General features: G+C 47.5%; 1 protein-coding gene across 1 annotated transcript in view; it reads left to right on the top strand.

Moving 5' to 3' along the window:
- LOC115083916 (retinoic acid receptor responder protein 2-like) overlaps window positions 1–21,415 on the top strand; it is a 49,136-nt gene that overhangs the window by 8,736 nt on the left and 18,985 nt on the right. Inside the window, exons 2-3 of the mRNA XM_029588012.1 lie at window positions 3,837–3,941; window positions 10,137–10,235. Of these exons, the coding sequence (XP_029443872.1) occupies window positions 3,837–3,941; window positions 10,137–10,235 (204 nt within the window). The remainder of the gene's footprint in view (window positions 1–3,836; window positions 3,942–10,136; window positions 10,236–21,415) is intronic.

Raw genomic sequence — 21,415 nt, 5'->3', positions numbered from 1 at the left:
TCCGTGTCTCATGCTCTGCTAGAGAAGCAGAAGTGTAACTTCTGGGTGGGACGGATCCTGTAAACTGCACCCAGGGGCACATAGAAAAGAGAGGCGGACCCTTTTTGCACCACACACCTCTCAGTTTCTCCACGGAGAGCAATTTCACTCTGAGTTTCAGGGCTTACTGGGGGTGATGGGTGGGGGGAACAATAGTGCCCATGCCCTTTTGTGCTATTTCCCGTACAAGCCCCTTTCCGTCCTTGTAAACAGCACCAATAATAATCACAGGATTTTATTTCCAAAAAAGCACACTGAGAAGCAATATGGTTGCCAACGTCTTTTACAGATAGTTGATTAGATGACTGAAGAATTCAACTTCGGTTCAGCATTAAATAAAGTCAAATAAATGATAAGAGAGCAGACGAATAATAAACTTGTGATCTCACTCTTCTAGCAAAGTCCCTTAATTCTGTGGACGCCTACTTCTTAACACTTGATCTCTTTCTCTTCCCAGTTACTCCAGCTACTCAGATTATTCAGACTGAAGATAGTTCAACCCGCCTTTCAATTCCCATTTTTTTTTTTGTCACTGAGTGGTGAGAATAAAGTTCCAAATACCTTATCAGAATAAATCCCAGTTCCCATACTTTTCCCCGAAGTCTTCTTGTTAACTTTTTCTCTCCTCATGAAGTACCAGATGGGCACTGTGTCCTCTCACGTGTAACACGCCTGAGTCAGCAGCAAACACTGTTCTTATTACCATCAGCTCTTTCCCTCTGCCAGGGCCAGGACTCCACTTCTTAGATGAAAAAACTTCTGCTCCTCAGGTTCTTCTTATGTAAACGACGCCTCTTCCCGATATAATGGAAACCGAATCCCCGGTACCAAGGTCATTCAAATTCAGGTGGAACAAACAATAAGTTTTGTCTGCAAATGAGGGAAAATGAACAAAAGACAGGAAGGTTGGAAAAAAAAACCAAACCCTTCCTTTTCTCCAAATAAGGAGATGGTTACCGGCAGAAAAACCAACTGAAGCTTGAAACTTTGCTGCATCAGGTCACGGACAGGTCCAAACTCTAGAGGAGTTACAGCGCACCGTCTGAATCCCCTCCACTCTTGATTTAACCATACGCAGAGATGATGCCCCAGTGCCCTGTGCACCGGTCACACAAGAGTCTCACAAATGGAAGTCTCCAAAACAATGGATTAAAAGAGTAAATCAGCTACACATAGGTCAGGTTGAACAGCTGACTACCAAAAAAAGGAAAATATACAATTCTTAAAGGATAAATTAGAAAAAATAAAAAAAACAGGAGACTGAGTGCTTCTGACTTCAGGAAATCCAAACTGAAATCCATGAGGATTGATGGTGTTTGAGGATGATGAACACCTAGAACACACCATCTGTGGCTGTCATATGGGGCAATAAAACTCAAACCTCTTTTCACTAACACTCTCTTTGAACGTCTCCATGCTTGTGAGTACATTCCTTCTGGTAAGGATACCAGTGGTTCCTTACAGAAGAAGCAGCAGCTATAGCTCATTCATCGAGCCCCAGCAGTCTTTCATGGCGAGGGGGTGTTTGTAGTGGGTATTTAGAGTCTTAAACCCCTCTCCTCCTGAATCCCCAGAAGTCTCATTCTCAAGTGCCTCTATACCCCCTAAGTCTCCAGTAGCCTCACTCTCTAAACCCCCCTCTCCCTCCCAAGTCCCCAGCAGCCTCACTCTCAACCTCTCCCACCTGAGCCCCCAGCAGTCCTACTCTTTCAACCAGGTTTGGCTTTTGGGGGTGTATGACCACTTCTCCCTCCCATTGCAGCTGAAGACGAGCCACTCTCTGCTGCCAAAACATCCCTTGGGGATGAAGAGCTGCTGTGGGGGTGTGTGTGTGTGTGGTGCTGCATCTGTGACCGGGTTCTAGAAGAATATGTGTCAGTGATGAACTGATCACTCTGACATTCTCCCCACTCCCCTGTGGAGCAGAGATCTTGGAACCAGTGCCCTCATGGCCCGATGCAGCATCTTGCAGCCCTGCCCATGGCAGTATTGCGGCTGTCGTTAGCCCTCACAGTTCCCTCTGGTACCGACACATGACTCTTGATGGCCATCACTGTGTGCCAGCTTGACTTAATGCCTCAGTGCCTATCTCTCAAAGCTTGCACTAGCACAACTCTCACCGCAGTTGTGGTGCACTTATCTGATCTGATGCTCGCTGCATAGGGAGCTCTGCTGCTCCACTCATGGCTGTGTTTCTCAGGGCATATTGCCAATACCAATCTGCTGCTGTGGCCTTTGCTGATGATGCCTCTCTGCTGCAGCCTGTGTATCTTCATTTAAGCCATATCTGCTGCCAATGCAGTACTTAGAGACCTCTCCATGCTGCCACCCGATATGCCTCTGTCCATCAATGTTTTCCAAATTGCACACAAAACTTCTCCATTACATGTATACATTTCCGTGGACAGGAAAGTTATTTGCCTTAGTTACTGCGTGCTCATGCCCAATGGAAAAATGGCATGGAATCAACACAGTTGACACATAAGGCATTCCACAGTATTCCTACTGTAAAGAACGTCTACAAAGAAAAGGAAACATAACGTGAAAGAGCAAAATAATGTGGGGGAGGAGGAGAAAGGCAGGAAAGGAATGTGAGAATGAAATAGGTTGACATATAAAAAGGGAGGGAAAGAGATAGGGAAAAGATAGGACAGAGAAAGAAAGGACGGAGGAAAGGGAGAAGGAGGTGAAGCATGTGAGTGAGGCTGAAAGAAGCTGAGTTAAAGGTAAATCAAAGAGAAGGCTATTTCAGCATAGCTAAGATGGTGTGGTGGTTTCATATTCATCAGGATATCATTGTTTATTGCATTTAGCATCCAATGCAAAGCATTATGGGATATATACACCTGTCTTTTCCCCGTTTCACAAAAATACGGCAGAAGCACATACAGGGTGCACAGAAAAGCAGTAAAAACTGCTTTTCTGTGCACCCTCTGACTTAATATCATGGCGATATCAAGTCGGAGGTCCCGAAAGTTTAAAAAAGTAAAAAATTAAAAAAAAAAAATTTTAAATGGACCTGCGGCTGGCGGGTCGAAAACCGGATGCTCAATTTTGCCGGCGTCCGGTTTCCGAACCCGTGGCTGTCAGCGGGCTCGAGAACCGACGCCGGCAAAATTGAGCGTCGGCTGTCAAACCCGCTGACAGCCGCCGCTTCCGTCAAAAAAGAGGCGCTAGGGACACAGTAGTGTCCCTAGCGCCTCTTTTACTGCTGGGCCTAATTTTAATAAATTAAAATACTAAATTGCACGCACAGGAGAGTTGCCTGTGTGTGCGCTGGGAGAGCGGGCACTCGCCCGCTCTCCTGTGTTTTTACTGAATCGGCACGATAGTGTGCAATAATCAAAGCTGCCAGCATTAGTGTTAAATTTTCTGGTACTTTTACCTGCAGGGTTTGCATCAATAATTAAAGCAAAAGTCTGCCCAAGGTTTTGCTTTGATTATTGTCCCTGGGACACTTGCACACAGAAATTGCCTCTGCTTTCTCTGCATGCAATTCTCCCATCAGAACGAATATGCATAGTTATGATGACACAAATTTATGTGCGTTGTTCACTGGCCTGACCCCTCCCTGAATCCAGGCTCACCTCTGCCGTCAGTGGGTAAAAACGTATGTGCTTTGAGGAACAAGGTGTACTTTTAGCCATGGGTGAGTTGCGAAAGAATCAAAGTCCTGAATTCTGTGGGTAAAATGCTTTCATTATTGCCCTCAAAGACTTTTATCACTTTAATATAGACGTTCGCTACCTCCACCACTTCCAGTCTTTTTAATGAAAGCTTGTTTTTCTGATCTTCAGGTTGTGTATAGCGGGAATGATGTGAGGATCACCTTTTCCATGAAACAAACGAATTGCCACAAACACAATTTTCAAGCAGACCAGTGTCCGCACAAGAGAAATGGGGTAAGGGAGAGCCGGTTAAATTGTCCTGCGGTTATGAAAGTCTCCAAAAATCTGGAGGGCCAATAATGCAGATGTCCAAGTAATCCGGGCATATTATTCCATGGATGGCACTTAATATGGGTGCCTTAGAATGTGCGCTGCGAGGAAAAAAGCAAAACGCTCAAACATGAAAAACTATTTAAAAAGCTCGGAAAAACTCATAGCATGGAACATTTTTGGCAAGATTTTTGGCAAGATTTATTTATACCTGGCAAAGCCTTATGATATATCCTGCCACATTTAAACCACTAAAAAGATATTTTATGCAAGCAGTGCTCACAGTTAATTTTGCAAATAAATCCAATAAAAAAATGTTACCAACATACAAATCTCATGGGGAACCCCACCCTCCCCCTTTAAGTGTCAAAACAGCGATACAAAAAAATTTAAAAAGAAGACAAAGAGGACAAATGCAGTGATTGCTTTTGTCTTTTTTTTTTTTTTTTAAACTTTGTTGTATTCTTTGCGCAGAATTTTTTTCTCCTGATGCAGCCTGATGTGAAATGCAGTCTGCATCAGGATGTGCTTTAAGGAATCAATGAGGTTTTTTTTTTATTCATGAGCGGTGCTTGTGCTTGAAACTCTGATTATAGACATACAGGGGAAAGGCAACAGAAAGCTGATCATCTCAAAAGACTTCTGGTGCCTGATATCACAAGTGGAAGGTTTTTCCCATACGGTTTGCTTTGAAAGTTGTTGAACTTTTTTTGTGGTGTGTTTGCTTTTTCGAAGGAATGGAGACATGTTTGATTTATTTGGAAGATTTATTCTGGACCCTGGTTTACATAAAATATTTTTTAAAAAATGGACTGTAGTGTGAGATGATTGTATTGTAAGGATTTAAATATGACTGTAAGCTGACGTGTATGATATTGTCAAAAAACGTTCATTGTAAGAGTAATTTTCAGCAGTCTTTGCAAGTCAGCGCATACACATGTAAGTCAGCCCGTGAAGAGTTAAGAGCAGTATTTTATAAACTGTGCATCAGGAGCCAACCTTTGTATACTCTTCCCAGTAACTTAGGACTCAGATCCCAAGCTGTTAATAGCTCCCCCATTTCCTAGACTTATGTGCCATAAATAAGATTTATCAGAAATGGGACAATATTATTCAACAGATGGTATCCATCAATACCTATCAAATATTTCTCCTGCAAATCCCATGTAGGAATTGCTCTCCTCCGATCGTTCCTCGGGAGTTTATATTCTAGTCATGTAACCATAGCAACTTCCTGCTGATGATTTCGAACAGATTTATATTCTAGTCATGCAGCCACAATAACTTCTATACTGATGGTCTCTAAAATTGTTACCTATTGCATTATCTGTAACCTGACTGGAACTCTCTGGCTGGAAAGGCACGAAACAAGTAAACAATGACGATGATGATAATTATAAAGTACCACTTATCTCGGCCGTAAAAGAACATGCATGTATGTCAAGCCCGTGTACATGTTTCCTGCCTGTTTTAATCAAGGACGACCCATACAAATTAGGTGCATAATAATTGTAAAGTGTGTATGATAGCCCTCAGCCACATGTGGGCGTAGGTATCGTAGAAAGCACATGCGTGCTCTGCTTATGATAATATCTCCAAGTGCGCACGCTTGCAATCACCGGATTGACGATACCTCCACCAGTTCACCCATACCTCCACCAATTCACTCAGACCCTCCGGCACTTCACCCTGACCTCTCCCCACAACACTTAACCCCGGATCTCGTCCCCACCCATGAACTGCTGACATAAGACGAGTGCAAATTCACTTCCATGAGTCAGTTAGCGGGAGTAAAAGTGCACGGGTCAGTTTGGAAGTGTATGCGGGAATCCCGCTTAAAAAATAGCAGCTTGTGCGAGAACTTGTGAACCGTGCCCCAGACCGCCCTTAAATCTCCTCTTTTTTTAATTCATAAGAAATTGCCATGCTGGGTCAGACCAAGGGTCCATCAAGCCCAGCATCCTGTTTTCAAGAGTGGTCAATCCAGGCCACAAGAACCTGGCAATTACCCAAACACTAAGAAGATCCCATGCTACTGATGCAATAAATAGCAGTGGCTATTCCTTAAGTAAACTTGATTAATAGCAGTGAATGGACTTCTCCTCCAAGAACTTATCCAAACCTTTTTTGAACCCAACACTACCTGCACTAACCACATCCTCTAGCAACAAATTCCAGAGCTTAATTATGCATTGAGTGAAAAAGAATTTTCTCTGATTAGAGTTAAATGTGCTACTTGCTAACTTCATGGAATGCCCCCTAGTCCTTCTATTATCCGAAAGTGTAAATTCCTTTCACCTTACATGCGACACTGCTAGAACACATGTACTTCAGGTTTCTATAGAATACTACTTGCGAGCGTATATGCTACTTAACGTGTTTAAATTCCAGTTTTATGTACCAAAACCTTTTGTACATCCACGCCCTAAGAGTTTTTCAGTGCTTTGAAAATATTTTTTTCCATATATTTGAGGGCTTTGCCTTTTTGTTACAGAGTTTGCAGGTGCGATCTCTCTGTTTTCAGGATATTGGCATCCTGTATCATAAGTAATTTATTACATGGGCATCAGATAATCTGGACATGCTTTCATGCAGGCATCCCATAAAATGGATACCTAGTTGCTTGTGAGTTGTATTACATAGGTATTTATCCTATTAGCAGATACCCAGCGATAACGCAGGTATCCTATAATGTGGAATGTCTATAGACTATTACATGAGTATTCTATAATTCAGGCATTTTATAGCTCAAACTCTGTACCCTATCATGTGATTGCTCTATTTCATAGGCATCCTACAATGTGCAGCATCCAGTGACATATATCTTCTATAAAGAATTATATCCAATTACATAGATACTTATGATGCAGACACTCTATTATGAAAGTCAGGGTATTCTCCTCAGTCTTGTCACAGTTGATGTTCTAATAATATGTTTCGGGGGAAAAGAATGTCTGTGTAGCAAAGTATGTTATTTTTACCATGGTATTTACTAAGTTCCTAATGCAGGGCACAAGATGCAATATTTAGCACAGATGTAACCAATTGTAAATAGGTATGCAAATGGGGAGAAATGAAATGTTTAGTCTTAAAAGCTTCTCATAATTCTTATAGCCACAGTGCCTATTGTAACAATATGTGGTGTCTGTGGCCTGTAATGGCCACTTGAAAACCTTCTGTGGATCTCTCAAGAATCTTCAAAGGGTGGTCAACCCAGGAATCTCTTGTGGCCAATCTACAGCCCTTCCTCCTGTGGGTCTCGGATTCTTCTCTAGCAGTGGATTTTCTATGGTGACTGATAATCCTGAAGCTGACTCTGGAATCCTCAGCATCTACTACTACTACTACTACTTAACATTTCTATAGCGCTAGACCACATACTCAGCGTTGTACCAACATACAAAAAGACAATCCCTGTTCAACAGAGCTTATAATCTAATAAGACAAACATACAGGACAAGAGGCTTGGGGTATTTCATAAAGCAAGACAATGGTTAAAAAGAAAAGAAAGTTAGTTAACAAGACTAAAAGCAGACAATCGGGCATAAGATTTAAAAGCTGTTTCAAAGTGCTGGGTCTTTTGATGGAATTTAAACATGGTATGAGAGGGAGAATGATGCACCAGTTCAGGAAGACTATTCCAAGCACATGCCACAGCCAGATGGAAAGCACGGAGTCTGGAATTGGCAGTAGAGGAGAAGGGCACAGATAGGCGTGACTTATCCGACGAGTGGAGTGCACAAGGAGGGGTGTAGAGAGAGATAAGTGAAGAGAGGTAGTGAGGTGCTGTAGAGCGAAGGCATTTGCAGGTGAGAAAGAAGAGCTTGAACTATATGCGGGAACAGATAGGGAGCCAATGCAGTGACTTCAGAAGAGGGGTTACATGAGCATAGCAAAGTTGGCAAAAGATAAGTTGTGCAGCTGAATTTAGGACAGATTGCAGTGGAGAGAGATGGCCTGCCAACAGACCTGTGAGGAGCAGGTTGCAATAGTCTAAGCGGGAGGAGATGAGAGAATGGATAAGAGTTCTGGTAGTGTGTTCAGAAAGGAAAGGCCCAATTTTGGCAATGTAATAAAGAAAGAAATGACATGTTTTAGCGGTGTTTTGGATATGCATAGAGAAGGAGAGAGAGGAGTTGAAGAGGACTCCAAGGTTATGGGCTAATGGGACCGGGATGACAAACATGTTATCCACAGAAACAGAGAAAGGAGGAAGAGGGGAGGTGGGCTTGGGGGGAAAAATAAGGAGCTCCATCTTGGCCATGTTGAGTTTAAGGGGGCGGTGGGACATCCAGGTAGCAATGTCAGACAAGTAGGCCAAGATCCAGGACTGGATTTATACAAAGGTAGATCTAGGAGGCATCAGCATAAAAATGGTATTGAAAGTCATGAGAGGAAATCAGAGCAACAAGGGAATTAGTAAATAGTGAGAAGAGAAGAGGGACCAGGAAAGAGCCTTGTGGCACACCAGTTGATAGTGGAATGGCAGCAGAGGTGGAATTGCCAGAGGAAATACTAAAAGTGCAATGGGAGAGGTAAGAAGATAACCAAGACAGGACAGAGTCCCAAAATCCAAGTGAGGACAGAGTAACAAGGAGTAGGTGGTGATCATCAGTGTCAAAAGCAGCAGACAGGTCAAGGAGGATAAGGACAGAGTAAAGACCTTTGGCTTTAGCCATAAACAGGTCACTGGAAACTTTGGCAAGGGCTGTTTCAGTTGAATGTAGAGGGTGAAAACCAAACTGGAGTGGATCAAGAACGGCTTGAGATGTAAGAAAGTCAAGACAGCAGAGGTGAACAGCACGTTCAAGTAGTTTGGAGGTGAAAGGGAGAAGGGAGATGGGGCGATAGTTGGTGGGACAGGTAGGTTCCAGTGAGGGTTTTTTAGGAGTGGTATGATCACAGCATGTTTGAAGGCAGCAGGAACAGTAGCAGTGGAGAGTGATGGATTGAGGATGTGACAGATAGAAGGGATGACTGCAGTGGAGATGGAGCTGAGGAATCGGGTGGGGATCAGGGTCAGAGGAGCAATTAGTGAGTTTGGAGGAAGAGAAAAGACAAGCAGTTTCCTCCACTGTGACTTCAGGAAAGAAGGAGAGAGTGGCGGAGGCTAGGGAAAGGGTAGAGGTAAGAAGTGGGGGAGAGGCAGGCAAAGATGAAATAGCTGAGAACTCAAGACCAATTTTGCATCTGAACTGAGAGCTACTTTGGCTCAGCCAGAATCTCCCGAGGCAAGCCAAAAGCTCATTGGTAGGCCCAGAATCTCCTGACGAAGCTAAGGGTTCATGAAGCAGACCCCAGATCTCCTGTAATATGTCTAATCAGAACATTTAGCAAAGAACTTGAATCTTCAAAGAACTGATTCAGACCAGGGATCTCCTGCAGCTAGTCAAGGATCACCAGTGGCCAGCTGCTGCTTTACCACAGTCAGTACAGCTTAACATACGGGACCATGGATTTCAATTGTAGAACTTTGGGAATATGGGCATACATACGAAATTGCATGTATTCAGAATATGTTTCATTGATCACTTTGTCAAGATATGCAACAGCCACAAGTTAAAGCCTAGTATATTGCCAAGACTGCAATACATGTATTAGTAAGTCCGTCAGATGACACTGTTGTGTTTGTAGGGGGGTTCAGGTATTGTGCTTTGGTTGCTTTCTGTTTTGTTGCAGTTCCCACTGATTCTTTCTGAGTATTTTATTTATTTATTTGAATTATTTCTAAGTCGCTCCTATCAAAGTACATTGATATGAGCGGCCACCCCCAAGTTTGAGCTCCGGGAGCTCATCCAACTTGCTGAAGGTCAGACAGTGAGCGATGGCTAAGGAAACCAAAACAGGGGGGGGTCTCCATACCCTGACCACTGAATTTCTACTGCCAACCAAAATACAGATTTTCTGTGAAAGCACACATAGAAATTGATTTTGAGAGAAACGTGTTCTCTGATTGACTAAAACTCCATTGTCTTATGCAGAGCGAAGGCCAGAGCAAGATTTGTGTTTCAGGAATGCTCTTGACTTGCAACTCATTGCTTAGATCCTAAACCCTCACTACTCTTTGTGGCACCCAGACAGAGAGGGAAAAACTGTCATCCGAGTGCCTCTGAGCGGCTTTTGCCTCTGATTCATTACCTTTCTCTTTCTTTACTTCAGCGGGTTCTTCACTGCATTGCATGCTTTGCATTTGAAGACCAGACGGCAGAGCCTCTAGCCCAGTTTATGGATTGTGTCCCAGTACGGCAACCTGCTCAGGTGAGTTCAAAATTTCTATTCATCCTGTAAACGTTTACCCTCACAGGAACAGCGTCACCGCCCAGGGACCAGCCAGCAATGGGGGGGGGGTCCCTCTGGACTTATTTGCCATGCCTGAAGCACGTGTGGTCTTGCACTGTCTGATAAGGAGAGCTTCCAATGTGTAGCGTCACCGTGGTTCTTTGTCAGATGCTTCAGATGCTATTTTACATAAAACATCCCTTCGTAGCCCCTTAGTGTGAGACTGGGTGGAGCTGCCGATGGCACACTGTTATGTTTTCTTGCCTAACTGTATGCGAACCCCACTCCAGGTTAGTAGGCCAGTTGATGAGAGGGGATCACTATAGGCAAAAATAGTTGTAATATCACACTTATATCACTGTATGCTATGCAGATTGGGGGGGAAACCAAATACAGCTTCAAAGCCAGCTGGTCCAGTATGAAAAGTTTTTTTTTTTTGTACACACCACACAATTTCTTGCCATTGGTTAAGAACTTAGAATAACTACACAGACCCAGATTTCTATGAGGTGTGCTCAGAGCATTGTCTTCTCCCTCAGTTGAAGAAAATGAATACCAATAGCAAATATAATTAAACCCAACTTTACTAACTGACAGGGAGATGCATCAAGCCTCTTTAGTGCTCTAACATGCGTTTTATCGTGTATATCGCACGATATATGCGATATTTTGTATCTTCCCGCCCAGGTTCCCTCCCCTATTACAATGACCTTCTTTGGATGCAATTTGCAAGCATGAATAATGCAAATGCATGCAAAGAATGTCATGCATAGGTAATCCTATGCAAATATTTTATCGCAGCTGCCTGAGAAAGTGGTCAGCCGTGATAAAATACCTACACTTCTTGGAAAAGCAGTAAATGTGAGGCAGGAAGCTTGGGACCCTAAAGCGGGTCTCGAGGCTCCTGTCTGATGTTTAAAGAGGTGGCAAAAAAAAAAAATAGTGGGCGAACAGGGAGGTTGAGCACTGAGTGCTCATCCCCATCTCAACAGAGGTCGCCACCTTGAGGCAGACCCAACTCCCCAAATTGTAAAACCAGTTAAAATGTTGCCGCATGGTGATGATCCCAGCCCCCCACATCCAAGTCAATAAAACACAGGGTCCCGGCTGCCCTTCCCACCCCCCAAAAACAAAACAAAAAAAAATTAGGATCCTGGCTCCCACCCCACCCCCTGACCCCACCTCATGGCACCCTCCCTCATCCCCCGACCCCTTCCTGCCCTTCCTGAACCTTCAAATTAAGTAGTAGATCCCTTGTCGGGGCCAGGGTGCCCCCTAGCAACCCCCCCCCCCCCCCAATCAGTGCCATTTTCCAAAATGGTGCCAACCTGACCTTGCCCTTGATACGTAGCTGGGGCAAACTCAGGTCGGCGTCACTTTGGAAAATGGTGCTGACCGGGCAGGGTGCTAGGTGGTGCCCCGGCCCTGTCAAGGGATCTGCTACTTAATTTGAAGGTTCAGGAAGTGCAAGGGGGGGGGGAGGGTGCCATGAGGGGGGATTGGGGGTGGGGTGGAGGCCGGTACCATAATTTATGTTTTGGGCTTTTTGGGAAGGTGGGGGTATGGGAAGGGGGTTAGGACCCTATTTTTGACTTGGGGGGGTGTGTGTGTGAGGAGGGTGTGGAAAGGGTGGCTGGGACACAATGTTTTATTGATGATTTGGGGTGGAGGGTGGGGGCTGAGATCCTTGCCTCGCTGCAACATTTTAACTTTTTTTTTTTACAATTTGGGGGAGTTGGGGCCGCCTCAAGTGGAGACCCCGGGTTGAGATGGGGGATCAGCACTGACCCCCACTCAACCTCCCCTTTTTGCCACAATTTTTTCTTTTTGGGCTGCCAGCCCTTTAAGGCGATGGTGGCCTTGTGAGGTTGGGTTTGCCATCGCACTAAAGGGCCGCTGGGCGTGTTCTTATAGCCCACGGTGTTTGGCTGGAAGACAAAATAGCTTGCCTTAGAGCCACAATATTTTTTCGGGGGAGGGGGCCCCACTATCTCGGCGACATCCGCCCACGACAGTGGGACCACTTCTGTGAAAGAATATTGCAGTTTGATGCATCTAGGGGTGAATGTGTTAAACATTATCAGAGTAGAAATGTACTTCACATTTATACACCACTTCACTATTCAACTCCTGTAATAATAGAATCTGTTTAAAGCTTACAAATTGAGTTCTTGATGCGGTGTATCTGAAAATGTTGTAGTCCCAAGGAAAAAATGGAATAGATGCAATTCTGAAAAAAATTGCAAAAATAAAATTAGAGATCTCTAGATGGTGCAGTTTAGGTTTCTTTTCCTCCTTTCGCCACTCAGAATCCTAGTTTTCTTCATCTTGCAGTTTATGTTGATACCTTTACTTCATAATACACCGGCACCTTAGCTTTCTGTGGGAAACCCATAACTCATGGTTCTCCACGTGTGTAGGATGAACTCTCGAAACTGGGTCCCAGCGTCTGGTTTCAGTCCTGGTTGCTCGACCCTGTTTTTCCTTCAGGAGGGCACGCCTTCCACTCCATGGCTGCATCCTCTAGAGTTATGCTTCACACCAACTCCCGTCTCTTGGACAATGGGAATCCACAGATGATGGGATTTCAGAAGACTTGCTGCAGTCTCTATCTTCAGCCTTTTGAACTTTCATCTTTCTCCCAACGGCTTGGGGAGCAGCTGCACTCTACGTCCATCCCCTCCACAGCTCTCTTAGAGGCTCTCTGTAGCTCTCTCTGTCCCTTCCCTCTGAGGCGAGTACCCAGGCATCCTCCTCAGAGGAAACTCATTCCTGATTGGCTAAGAAGCCTTGCAGAGCTGTATCACTTGCTTCGAGGACTGGCTAAAAATCCTCACATATTATAATATGCAAACTTGATCCCACCAAGTATCAGTCCAAACTAGGGATTACTTATGCGGGTTGGGTGAAATCATTGTCCACCCGATTTAGCCTTATAGTTCCAGGAAGATTTAACGGGGTCACAGCACAAGTTACCAGACAGCACATGAGGTGGGGGCCTACATGTACACATCGCCACACCTTTGGCAATGTGTCTGCCAGCCCCTAGGATATTTTGATAACGAACTGCCAGCCTTAATGACAGTAGGGCAACTAGAAAATCTGTATGGCAGAGGACCTCATCGTATTAAAATCTCAATTTTTATAGCAGGTTTCTTTGACCAGAGAACCGTGCCACAGAGCAGAAATAATTTTGAGATTTGTCTTTGTAAGAGGGTGATGGGACTTTTAAAGTTTTTTGGAGGATACAGTTTAGGGCCTACATAAAAGAGATGGGTTTGCAGTCAATGACACATGGCACACATAGACTGGAAGATGGCTACTGGATTTCTCTGAAGCACTGCAGAAGAACTAAAGAGATTCCATGCTACTTTTCTTTTAAGATAACTCCCCACATTTGGGACTTGTGTTGTAGCCCAATGAGAGAGTTGGAAAGGGAGCAAGAGCATGTTATAAATAAGGGGCTATCATAAAAAAACATGGGACATTTTTGTCCATCCTTCAGACAGTGGAAAGAAGCAATGAATGTGGAATGATGTTGCATGTGTTTACCTATAATAACAGCAGAAACCTTTTCCCTAGAATTAAAGATAGTAGTATTTTAGATATTTAACGTTAACTCTGCATCTACTCTCCAGGAGCATGTACAGAGATGTCCCATCTTCATAGCTTATAGAGACATTGTTAAGTCCATTTAAGCTGAAAAGCAAAAAAGTACCTTTTTGATCAAAGCATGTTTGTCAATAGTTGGAAGGATCATTGTTGGCGGTTCACATTCATTTTTCTTGCAGCCCTCCACCAATAAAATCATAAAAAGCTCATTTCATTATTATTCTACAGTAGGACATAATGACAGATTTATTTCCATTTGTTTTTCAGTCTAATGAGAACCCCATGAGTTGCTGCTGGTATTTTGATTTGTTTTGAAGCTAATACAGGAAGGAGATTAAGGATTTAGCCAGCAGGATTGTTTGCCAAATGCATACTTGACTCACTCAAGAGAGGTTTATTTATATTTTCTAACCATCATTTCCCTGTACGTACCTGGATCAGTCCAGACAGTGGGTTATGTCCCCAATCCAGCAGATGGAGTCAGCACAAGCTTTGAGGGGGCGTATCCATATATACTACTACCCCCTCTGCAGGAGTTCAGTATCTTCTGACTCCAGCAGATGCGAGTAGGGAATCAGGCTTCCCCTCCTTTTCCTTCACTTTCTTGCTTGATTATGGCTTGTTGTTGTCTTTTTCTGTGGATCAAGTTTGTATTAAGTTTAAAAAAAAAAAAAAAAAAGGCAGAGTTCTTTCAACTTCTGGGGAGTGGCTTATCTTCCTTGTCTCTTCTCTGCGGCCTTGCTGTTTATTTCTCGTTGCAGCCAGGGGTAAGTTTGTTTTTCCTTTGTAGTTTTTTCCTTTACAGCTCAGCCCCCGGTGCCCGCGAAAGCCGGTGGAGCCGGCCTCTTCGCTCTTTACTCCCTCACCCGCGGCCATTTTACAGCTCCTCATGGGCTGCTGAGCCATTTAGGGAAAGATGTCTGGGGCGGGTCGTGTGGCCAGGAAGGCCCCCCCGCGGCACCCTCCTCTATTTTCAGACAGCGGGCAGTGCGGGCCGACCGGGCCCCCCCGCAGCGGCGCCTTTGTGCGCGTGGCCCCCCCCGTGGCTTTTTCTTTTCTCCTGCAGCGATCCCGATGCCGCGGCCGTCCCGCTGTGCGGCCTGCGGAGACCCGGGGTCCCGGATTTCCCGGGAGGGCATCTGTGCACGATGCCTTCCCGGGGGGGAAGGTACCTCACAGTCCCTGACTGATTTCTCTTTTTTGCCCGGGCGGTGCGGGCCGGCCACTCCGCCATTTTTGGCGGGAACGGCGGCCATTTTACATTCTGAGCGCCCTGAGGCGCAGGCCACGAGGGGGAACGGATCCCTGGAGGCCACGAGGGAGAACGGATCCCTGGAGGACTCTACCAGCGGGGGTGTTCCCCCGATTTTGGTGCAGGAACCAAGCACCCAGAGCCAGGGAGCAGGAACCACGCCGCCCCCGAAGCGCACCCGAGCAGGCCGGGGTTCTCTCCGGAGTTTATCCTGCTCATGCATACCGCTTATCTGCAGGGGCTGGAAGCACCTGTGGGACCCCCCCCCCTCCTAAGATCCCTCGGATGTCGCCCTCGACGCCGGCCCCCCCCCGACCCTCCGGGAGTGGGGGCCTCCCGCCTTCCTACCCGAAAAGCAGCCGGGCTATGGAAAAGCTGTACCCGCTCCCCGAAGATTTTCTGGACCTCATCAAGGTCCCAAAGGTGGACTCCGCAGTGTCGGCGGTCACGAAGAGGACGACTATCCCAGTGACGGGAGGTGCGGCGTTGCGGGACACACAGGATCGTAAGTTGGAAGTTTTCCTTAAGCGGGTTTTCGAGGTCTCCGCTCTGGGTATGCGGGCGGTGATGTGCAGTTCGCTTGCCCAGCGGGCTAGTCTCCTTTGGGTGCAACAACTCCTCACGTCTCAGAACCTGCCGTCCGATGAGGCTGCCCAGGCAGATCGGCTAGAAGCCGCAGTGGCGTATGGGGCGGACGCCTCGTACGACCTTTTTCGGGTCCTCACAAGATCCATGGTTTCGGTAGTGGCAGCACGACGACTACTGTGGCTACGCAATTGGGCGTCTGATACGTCCTCTAAGTCCAGTCTGGGCTCTCTTCCCTTCAGGGGCAAGTTCCTCTTCGGGGAGGATTTGGACCAGATCATCAAGTCCCTGGGGGAGAACGCTGTTCATCGGCTGCCGGAGGATAGGTTTCGACCATCCAGAGCGTTTTCTTCTTCTCGGACCAGAGCCAGAGCGCAACGGCGCTACAGGGGCTACAGACAGACGGGCTCCCGGCCATCCGCCCCCAGGTCTCAGCCCTGGTTGCGCGCCTTCCGCGGGCATCGGCCCGCACGCACTACTCCCGGAACCGGGAACCCCTATACCAAGTCTTCACAATGATGCCAGTCTCGCCCACTCCCCTGTCCCCAGGATTGGGGACCGACTAACGTATTTCTAAGCGGAGTGGGCACGGATCACCTCGGACCAGTGGGTCCTGGATACCATAAAACACGGCTACGCATTGGAATTTGTCCGCCCCCCGCAGGGAAGGTTCATCTTTTCCCCCTGTGGCTCGGACCTCAAGAGAGGAGCGGTGCAGCTGACTCTGGACAGACTCCGGGAGATAGGCGCTACTGCGCCCGTGCCCTTCGGAGAGGTGGGCTCGGGCCACTATTCCATCTATTTCGTCGTACCAAAGAAGGACGGTTCCTTCCGGCCTATCCTAGTCCTCAAGGAAGTCAACAAATCCCTTCGAGTCGTTCGGTTCCGCATGGAAACGCTCCGGTCAGTGATTGCGGCGGTGCATCGGGGGGAGTTCCTCGCCTCCCTGGACTTAACGGAGGCCTACCTGCACATTCCCATCCGCCCGGACCACCACAGTTTCCTTCGTTTCAAAATTCTGGACCAGCATTTTCAGTTCACGGCTCTCGCGTTTGGATTGGCGCCGGCGCTGCACACCTTCACCAAGATCATGGTAGTTGTGGCGGCAGCTCTCCGGAAGGAGGGCATCCTGGTTCATCCTTATCTGGACGATTGGCTCCTCCGGGCGAAGTCATTCGATCATGGACGCTCAGCGGTGACTCGAGTAGTACGGTTTCTACATTCCCTGGGATGGGTAGTGAACTTCTCCAAGAGCTCCCTCATGCCCTCGCAACGCTTGGGTTTTTTTTGGGGGCAACTTTCGACACCCTACTGGGCAAAGTTTTTCTGCGCCAGGACAAAGCTCAATCCTTGCGGGATCACACACGATGGTTCTCTGCGTTACCAGAGCCCACCTCCTGGGACTACCTGCAACTCCTGGGAGTGATGGGGTCCACCATCGACCTTGTACCTTGGGCTTTCGCGCACCTCAGGACCTTACAGTGGGCGCTCTTCTCCCGTTGGAAACCAGTATTGCAGGACTATCAGATGATTCTCCCGCTCCCACAGAATGCCAGGGACAGTCTGGGCTGGTGGTTGGATCCGCCGAACCTGGCCCGTGGCATGTCCCTCGATCTGCCAAATTGGGTGGTGGTGACCACCTATGCCAGTCTAGCAGGCTGGGGTGCAGTCTGCGATCGAAGCGCCACGCAGGGGACGTGGTCCACGGTGGAGGCGAAGTGGTCAATCAACCGTCTGGAAACCAGAGCGGTCCGGCTAGCTCTGCGACATTTCCTCCCGCTTCTTCGGAACCGAGAAGTCAGAATCCTATCGGACAACGCTACCACCGTGGTCTACATCAACCGACAAGGAGGCACTCGCAGCCCGCAGGTCGCGCTCGAGGCGGCGCTGCTGATGCAATGGGCGGAGCGTCATCTCGTCCGGCTAGCGGCCTCGCACGTCGCCGGTGTGGACAACGTCCAGGCGGACTTCCTCAGTCGTCAACTGCTGGACCCGGAGAGTGGTCTCTCTCCGACAAAGCAATGCAACTTCTCGTCCATCGGTGGGGGGCCCCCCACTTGGATCTGATGGCGTCCGCTCTCAACGCCAAGGCTCCACGCTTCTTCAGTCGCCGGAGAGAGCGCGGAGGGAGTGGATGCCCTGGTCCTCCCGTGGCCGCCATATCTTTCTTTTCCACCATGGCCCCTGGTGGGCAGGATGCTCCGCAGAATAGAAAGCCATCAGGGGACCGTGGTTTTCGTCACCCCAGAATGGCCCAGGCGACCCTGGTTTGCGGACCTGCTACAGCTGGTAATCGACAGGCCAATCAGGCTGGGGCACCTCCCCCAGCTCCTACATCAGGGCCCGGTATTTTTCGAGCAGGCAGAATTCTTCTGTCTTGCAGCCTGGCTTTTGAGAGGCGCCGCCTCCGGCGTCGGGGCTACCTGGAGGCGGTAGTATCCACGCTATTGCGGGCACGAAAGACATCGGCCTATGTTCGAGTCTGGAAGGTGTTCGAGCTGTGGTGTACCAGCCAGGCCACGAGACCCGCTAAGGCTTCTGTACCTCAGATCCTTCAGTTTCTACAGGCGGGGGTGGAAAAAGGGCTCACCTATAATTCACTACGGGTTCAGGTGGCCGCCCTTGGTTCGCTGTTGAGCGATGGGGGCTCTCTTCTACAGCATCCTGACATTGCTCGTTTTCTCAAGGGTGTCAAGCATATGCGTCCTCCGTTACGGGACCCTTGTCCCTCCTGGAGTCTTAACCTTGTGCTTTGCTCCCTGTCGGGACCACCGTTCGAGCCGCTGCGCAGCGCAACGATAAAGGATCTCACTCTCAAGACTGTATTTCTTGTGACCATCTGTTCCGCTCGACGCATCTCGGAGATGCAGGCTCTGTTGTGTAGAGAGCCCTATCTCCGTTTCTCCGACTCTGGAGTTTCGCTTCGCACCGTTCCCTCCTTCCTTCCGAAGGTGGTTTCTGCATTCCATGTGAACCAGACGGTGGAGTTGCTGTCCTTCTCTTCCTCAGAGCCGAAGTCTCTCCGTCTCTTGAATGTCAAGCGCACTCTGCGCCTCTATCTGGAGGCTACAAATGAGTTCCGAACCTCTGACCATCTCTTTGTACTCTGGGCCGGTCCTAAGAAGGGGTCTCAGGCCTCGAAGACTACCATTGCCAGATGGCTGAAGGCCGGCATTGCTGCTTCTTACATTGGGGCGGGTCGGACTCCCCCACCCGGAATCGTAGCGCATTCTACACGTTCTCAGGCGGCTTCCTGGGCGGAGGTTCGCTCGGTATCCTCGCAGGAAATTTGTAGGGCAGCCACCTGGAAATCGTTACACACGTTCTCGAGGCACTATCGTCTGCACCTCGCCTCTTCGGTCTCTGGACACTTTGGCGAGCAGGTTCTCCGAGCAGGCCTCGCAGGACCCCACCCGATTTAGGGAAGCTTGGGTACATCCCACTGTCTGGACTGATCCAGGTACGTACAGGGAAAAGAAAATTATTATTTACCTGCTAATTTTCGTTCCTGTAGTACCATGGATCAGTCCAGACGCCCACCGCGTTTGGGTTCTTGATCCTGCTCAGCTCTGCGCTGCTTCTTGCTCGCAGTGTTCTGTGTCTTCACAGTTGTTTCTTTTCGCTGTTTTTCACAGCTCCCTACAAGTTGGTAGGATGTTTGCAGTTACTTGTTGCGGTTACAATTGTTTTCATTATCTGTTTCCACAAACTTGATCCTTCGGGGGTTTCTACTCGGGCTTTGATATACTCGATACTGAACTCCTGCAGAGGGGGTAGTAGTATATATGGATACGCCCCCTCAAAGCTTGTGCTGACTCCATCTGCTGGATTGGGGACATAACCCACTGTCTGGACTGATCCATGGTACTACAGGAACGAAAATTAGCAGGTAAATAATAATTTTCTTATAGTACTTCACAGTCCAACCCAAGAATGTTTTTTTCTGATTGTACAGCATTTCAGCTAGACTGGGTTTAAAAAAGATATGGATAAGTTCCTAGAGGAAAAATCCATTAGATTAGATCCATTGGATTAGCCACTGTTGGAAACAGGATCCTGGGCTTGATGGAACCTTGGTCTGACCCAGTATGGCATATCTTATGTTCTTATACGTTTTTATGATATAAACAGAATGTTGCGTGTGCCGGCTGCGGCAGGCCCGAAGCCGGGCCCACTTACCCCCATTTGCCTGCTCCAGAACCTGGTTCACGCTCCCTTGTGGCTGTAGGCAGCCACCTCCGTGCTCGGGCTGCGCCCGTTGCTCCCATCTCCTCCGCGGATGTTCCAGCTCCGCGGCGGGCCTCCCCACATGGTCCGCGGGGAGACACCACCATCTCACGCCACGCCTCACCTTAGGCGCGCGCACGCGCAACCAGGCTTCCTTTAAAGGGGCCGCTGCGGGAAACCACCCCTCGGCCTCGGATGATGACGTCACTGGGTCCCGGTATATAAGGCCGGGCCGAGCCAGTGTTTCCTTGCCTTGGCAACAGGTCTCCACGTTTGTCATGTGCTTAGTTGCTTGTTCCTGCATTCCTGGTTCCCAGTTTGTTCCTGCTTCATCTGTGTTCCTGATTCTGATCCTGCTTTGTTCCTGGTACCTGTTCCTGCTCCTGAGTTCTGTGTCTTCCTTGTTTGTCTACGCTTCTGACTGATAGCTGGCTTGACCCCTGCTTCGTCTGACTACGCATCTGATTGATACCTGGCTTGACCCCTGCTTCTTCTGACTACGCTTCTGACTGATATATTTTCCAAAATTGACTACTGCAATTCACTCCTTCACGGCCTGCCTGATATCTCACTCAAACCTCTCCAGCTACTACAGAACGCTACGGCCAGGATCCTCACAAAATCCAACAAGAGGGACCATATAACTCCAATTTTAAAGAATCTACATTGGCTACCAATTAAGTTTAGAATCCTTCATAAACTATTAACAGTCACTCACAAAGCCATACACAACATTACTCCTCTGGATCTTACAATACCTTTACAACTCCACACCTCGGTCCGTCCAATTAGACTTGCCCAGAGAGGAACTCTTCAAACACCCACCATCAAGACCTCCTTCAGTAAGAGAGCTATATCTGCCTCGGGCCCCAAGCAATGGAACCTGCTCCCTCCTGAACTGAGGCTAGAACAATGTCCAGTCACCTTTAAGAAGAGACTTAAGACTCTGTTGTTCGAACAAGCCTTTCCATAACTACTCACCTCAGCCATGGCTCTTATCCGTATCATGAGTACACTATACAACTTTAAGCCTTCATAGTCCTCCTCTACTCACTTTCCCTGTTTTTCGCCCAAGTTATACAGACCCAATTTTCTATACTTGCTTCACCCACTTTATGTTTTTCCAGAATATGTTTTTTCCAGATTATTTCTACCCGGTTCATTGTTTATCCAGGTTATTTCTACCCTGTTCATTGTAAAACAAGACTTTGTCTCTGTTATATTTTTGTTGGTTGTAATGTAAACCGAAGTGATAATTAATCCTGTTAATTGAACCTCGGTATATAAAAGTTATAAATAAATAAATAAATAAATTGATACCTGGCTTGACCCCTGCTTTGTCTGACTACACTTCTGATTGATAACTGGCTTGACCCCTGCTTCGTCTGACTACGCATCTGATTGATACCTGGCTTGACCCCTGCTTCGTCTGACTACTTTTCTATTTGATACCTGGCTTGACCCCTGCTTTGTCTGACTACGT

Source organism: Rhinatrema bivittatum, chromosome 2, assembly GCF_901001135.1.
Source record: "Rhinatrema bivittatum chromosome 2, aRhiBiv1.1, whole genome shotgun sequence".
Classification (NCBI taxonomy): domain Eukaryota; kingdom Metazoa; phylum Chordata; class Amphibia; order Gymnophiona; family Rhinatrematidae; genus Rhinatrema; species Rhinatrema bivittatum.
This window is presented reverse-complemented; position numbering and strand designations above follow the sequence as displayed.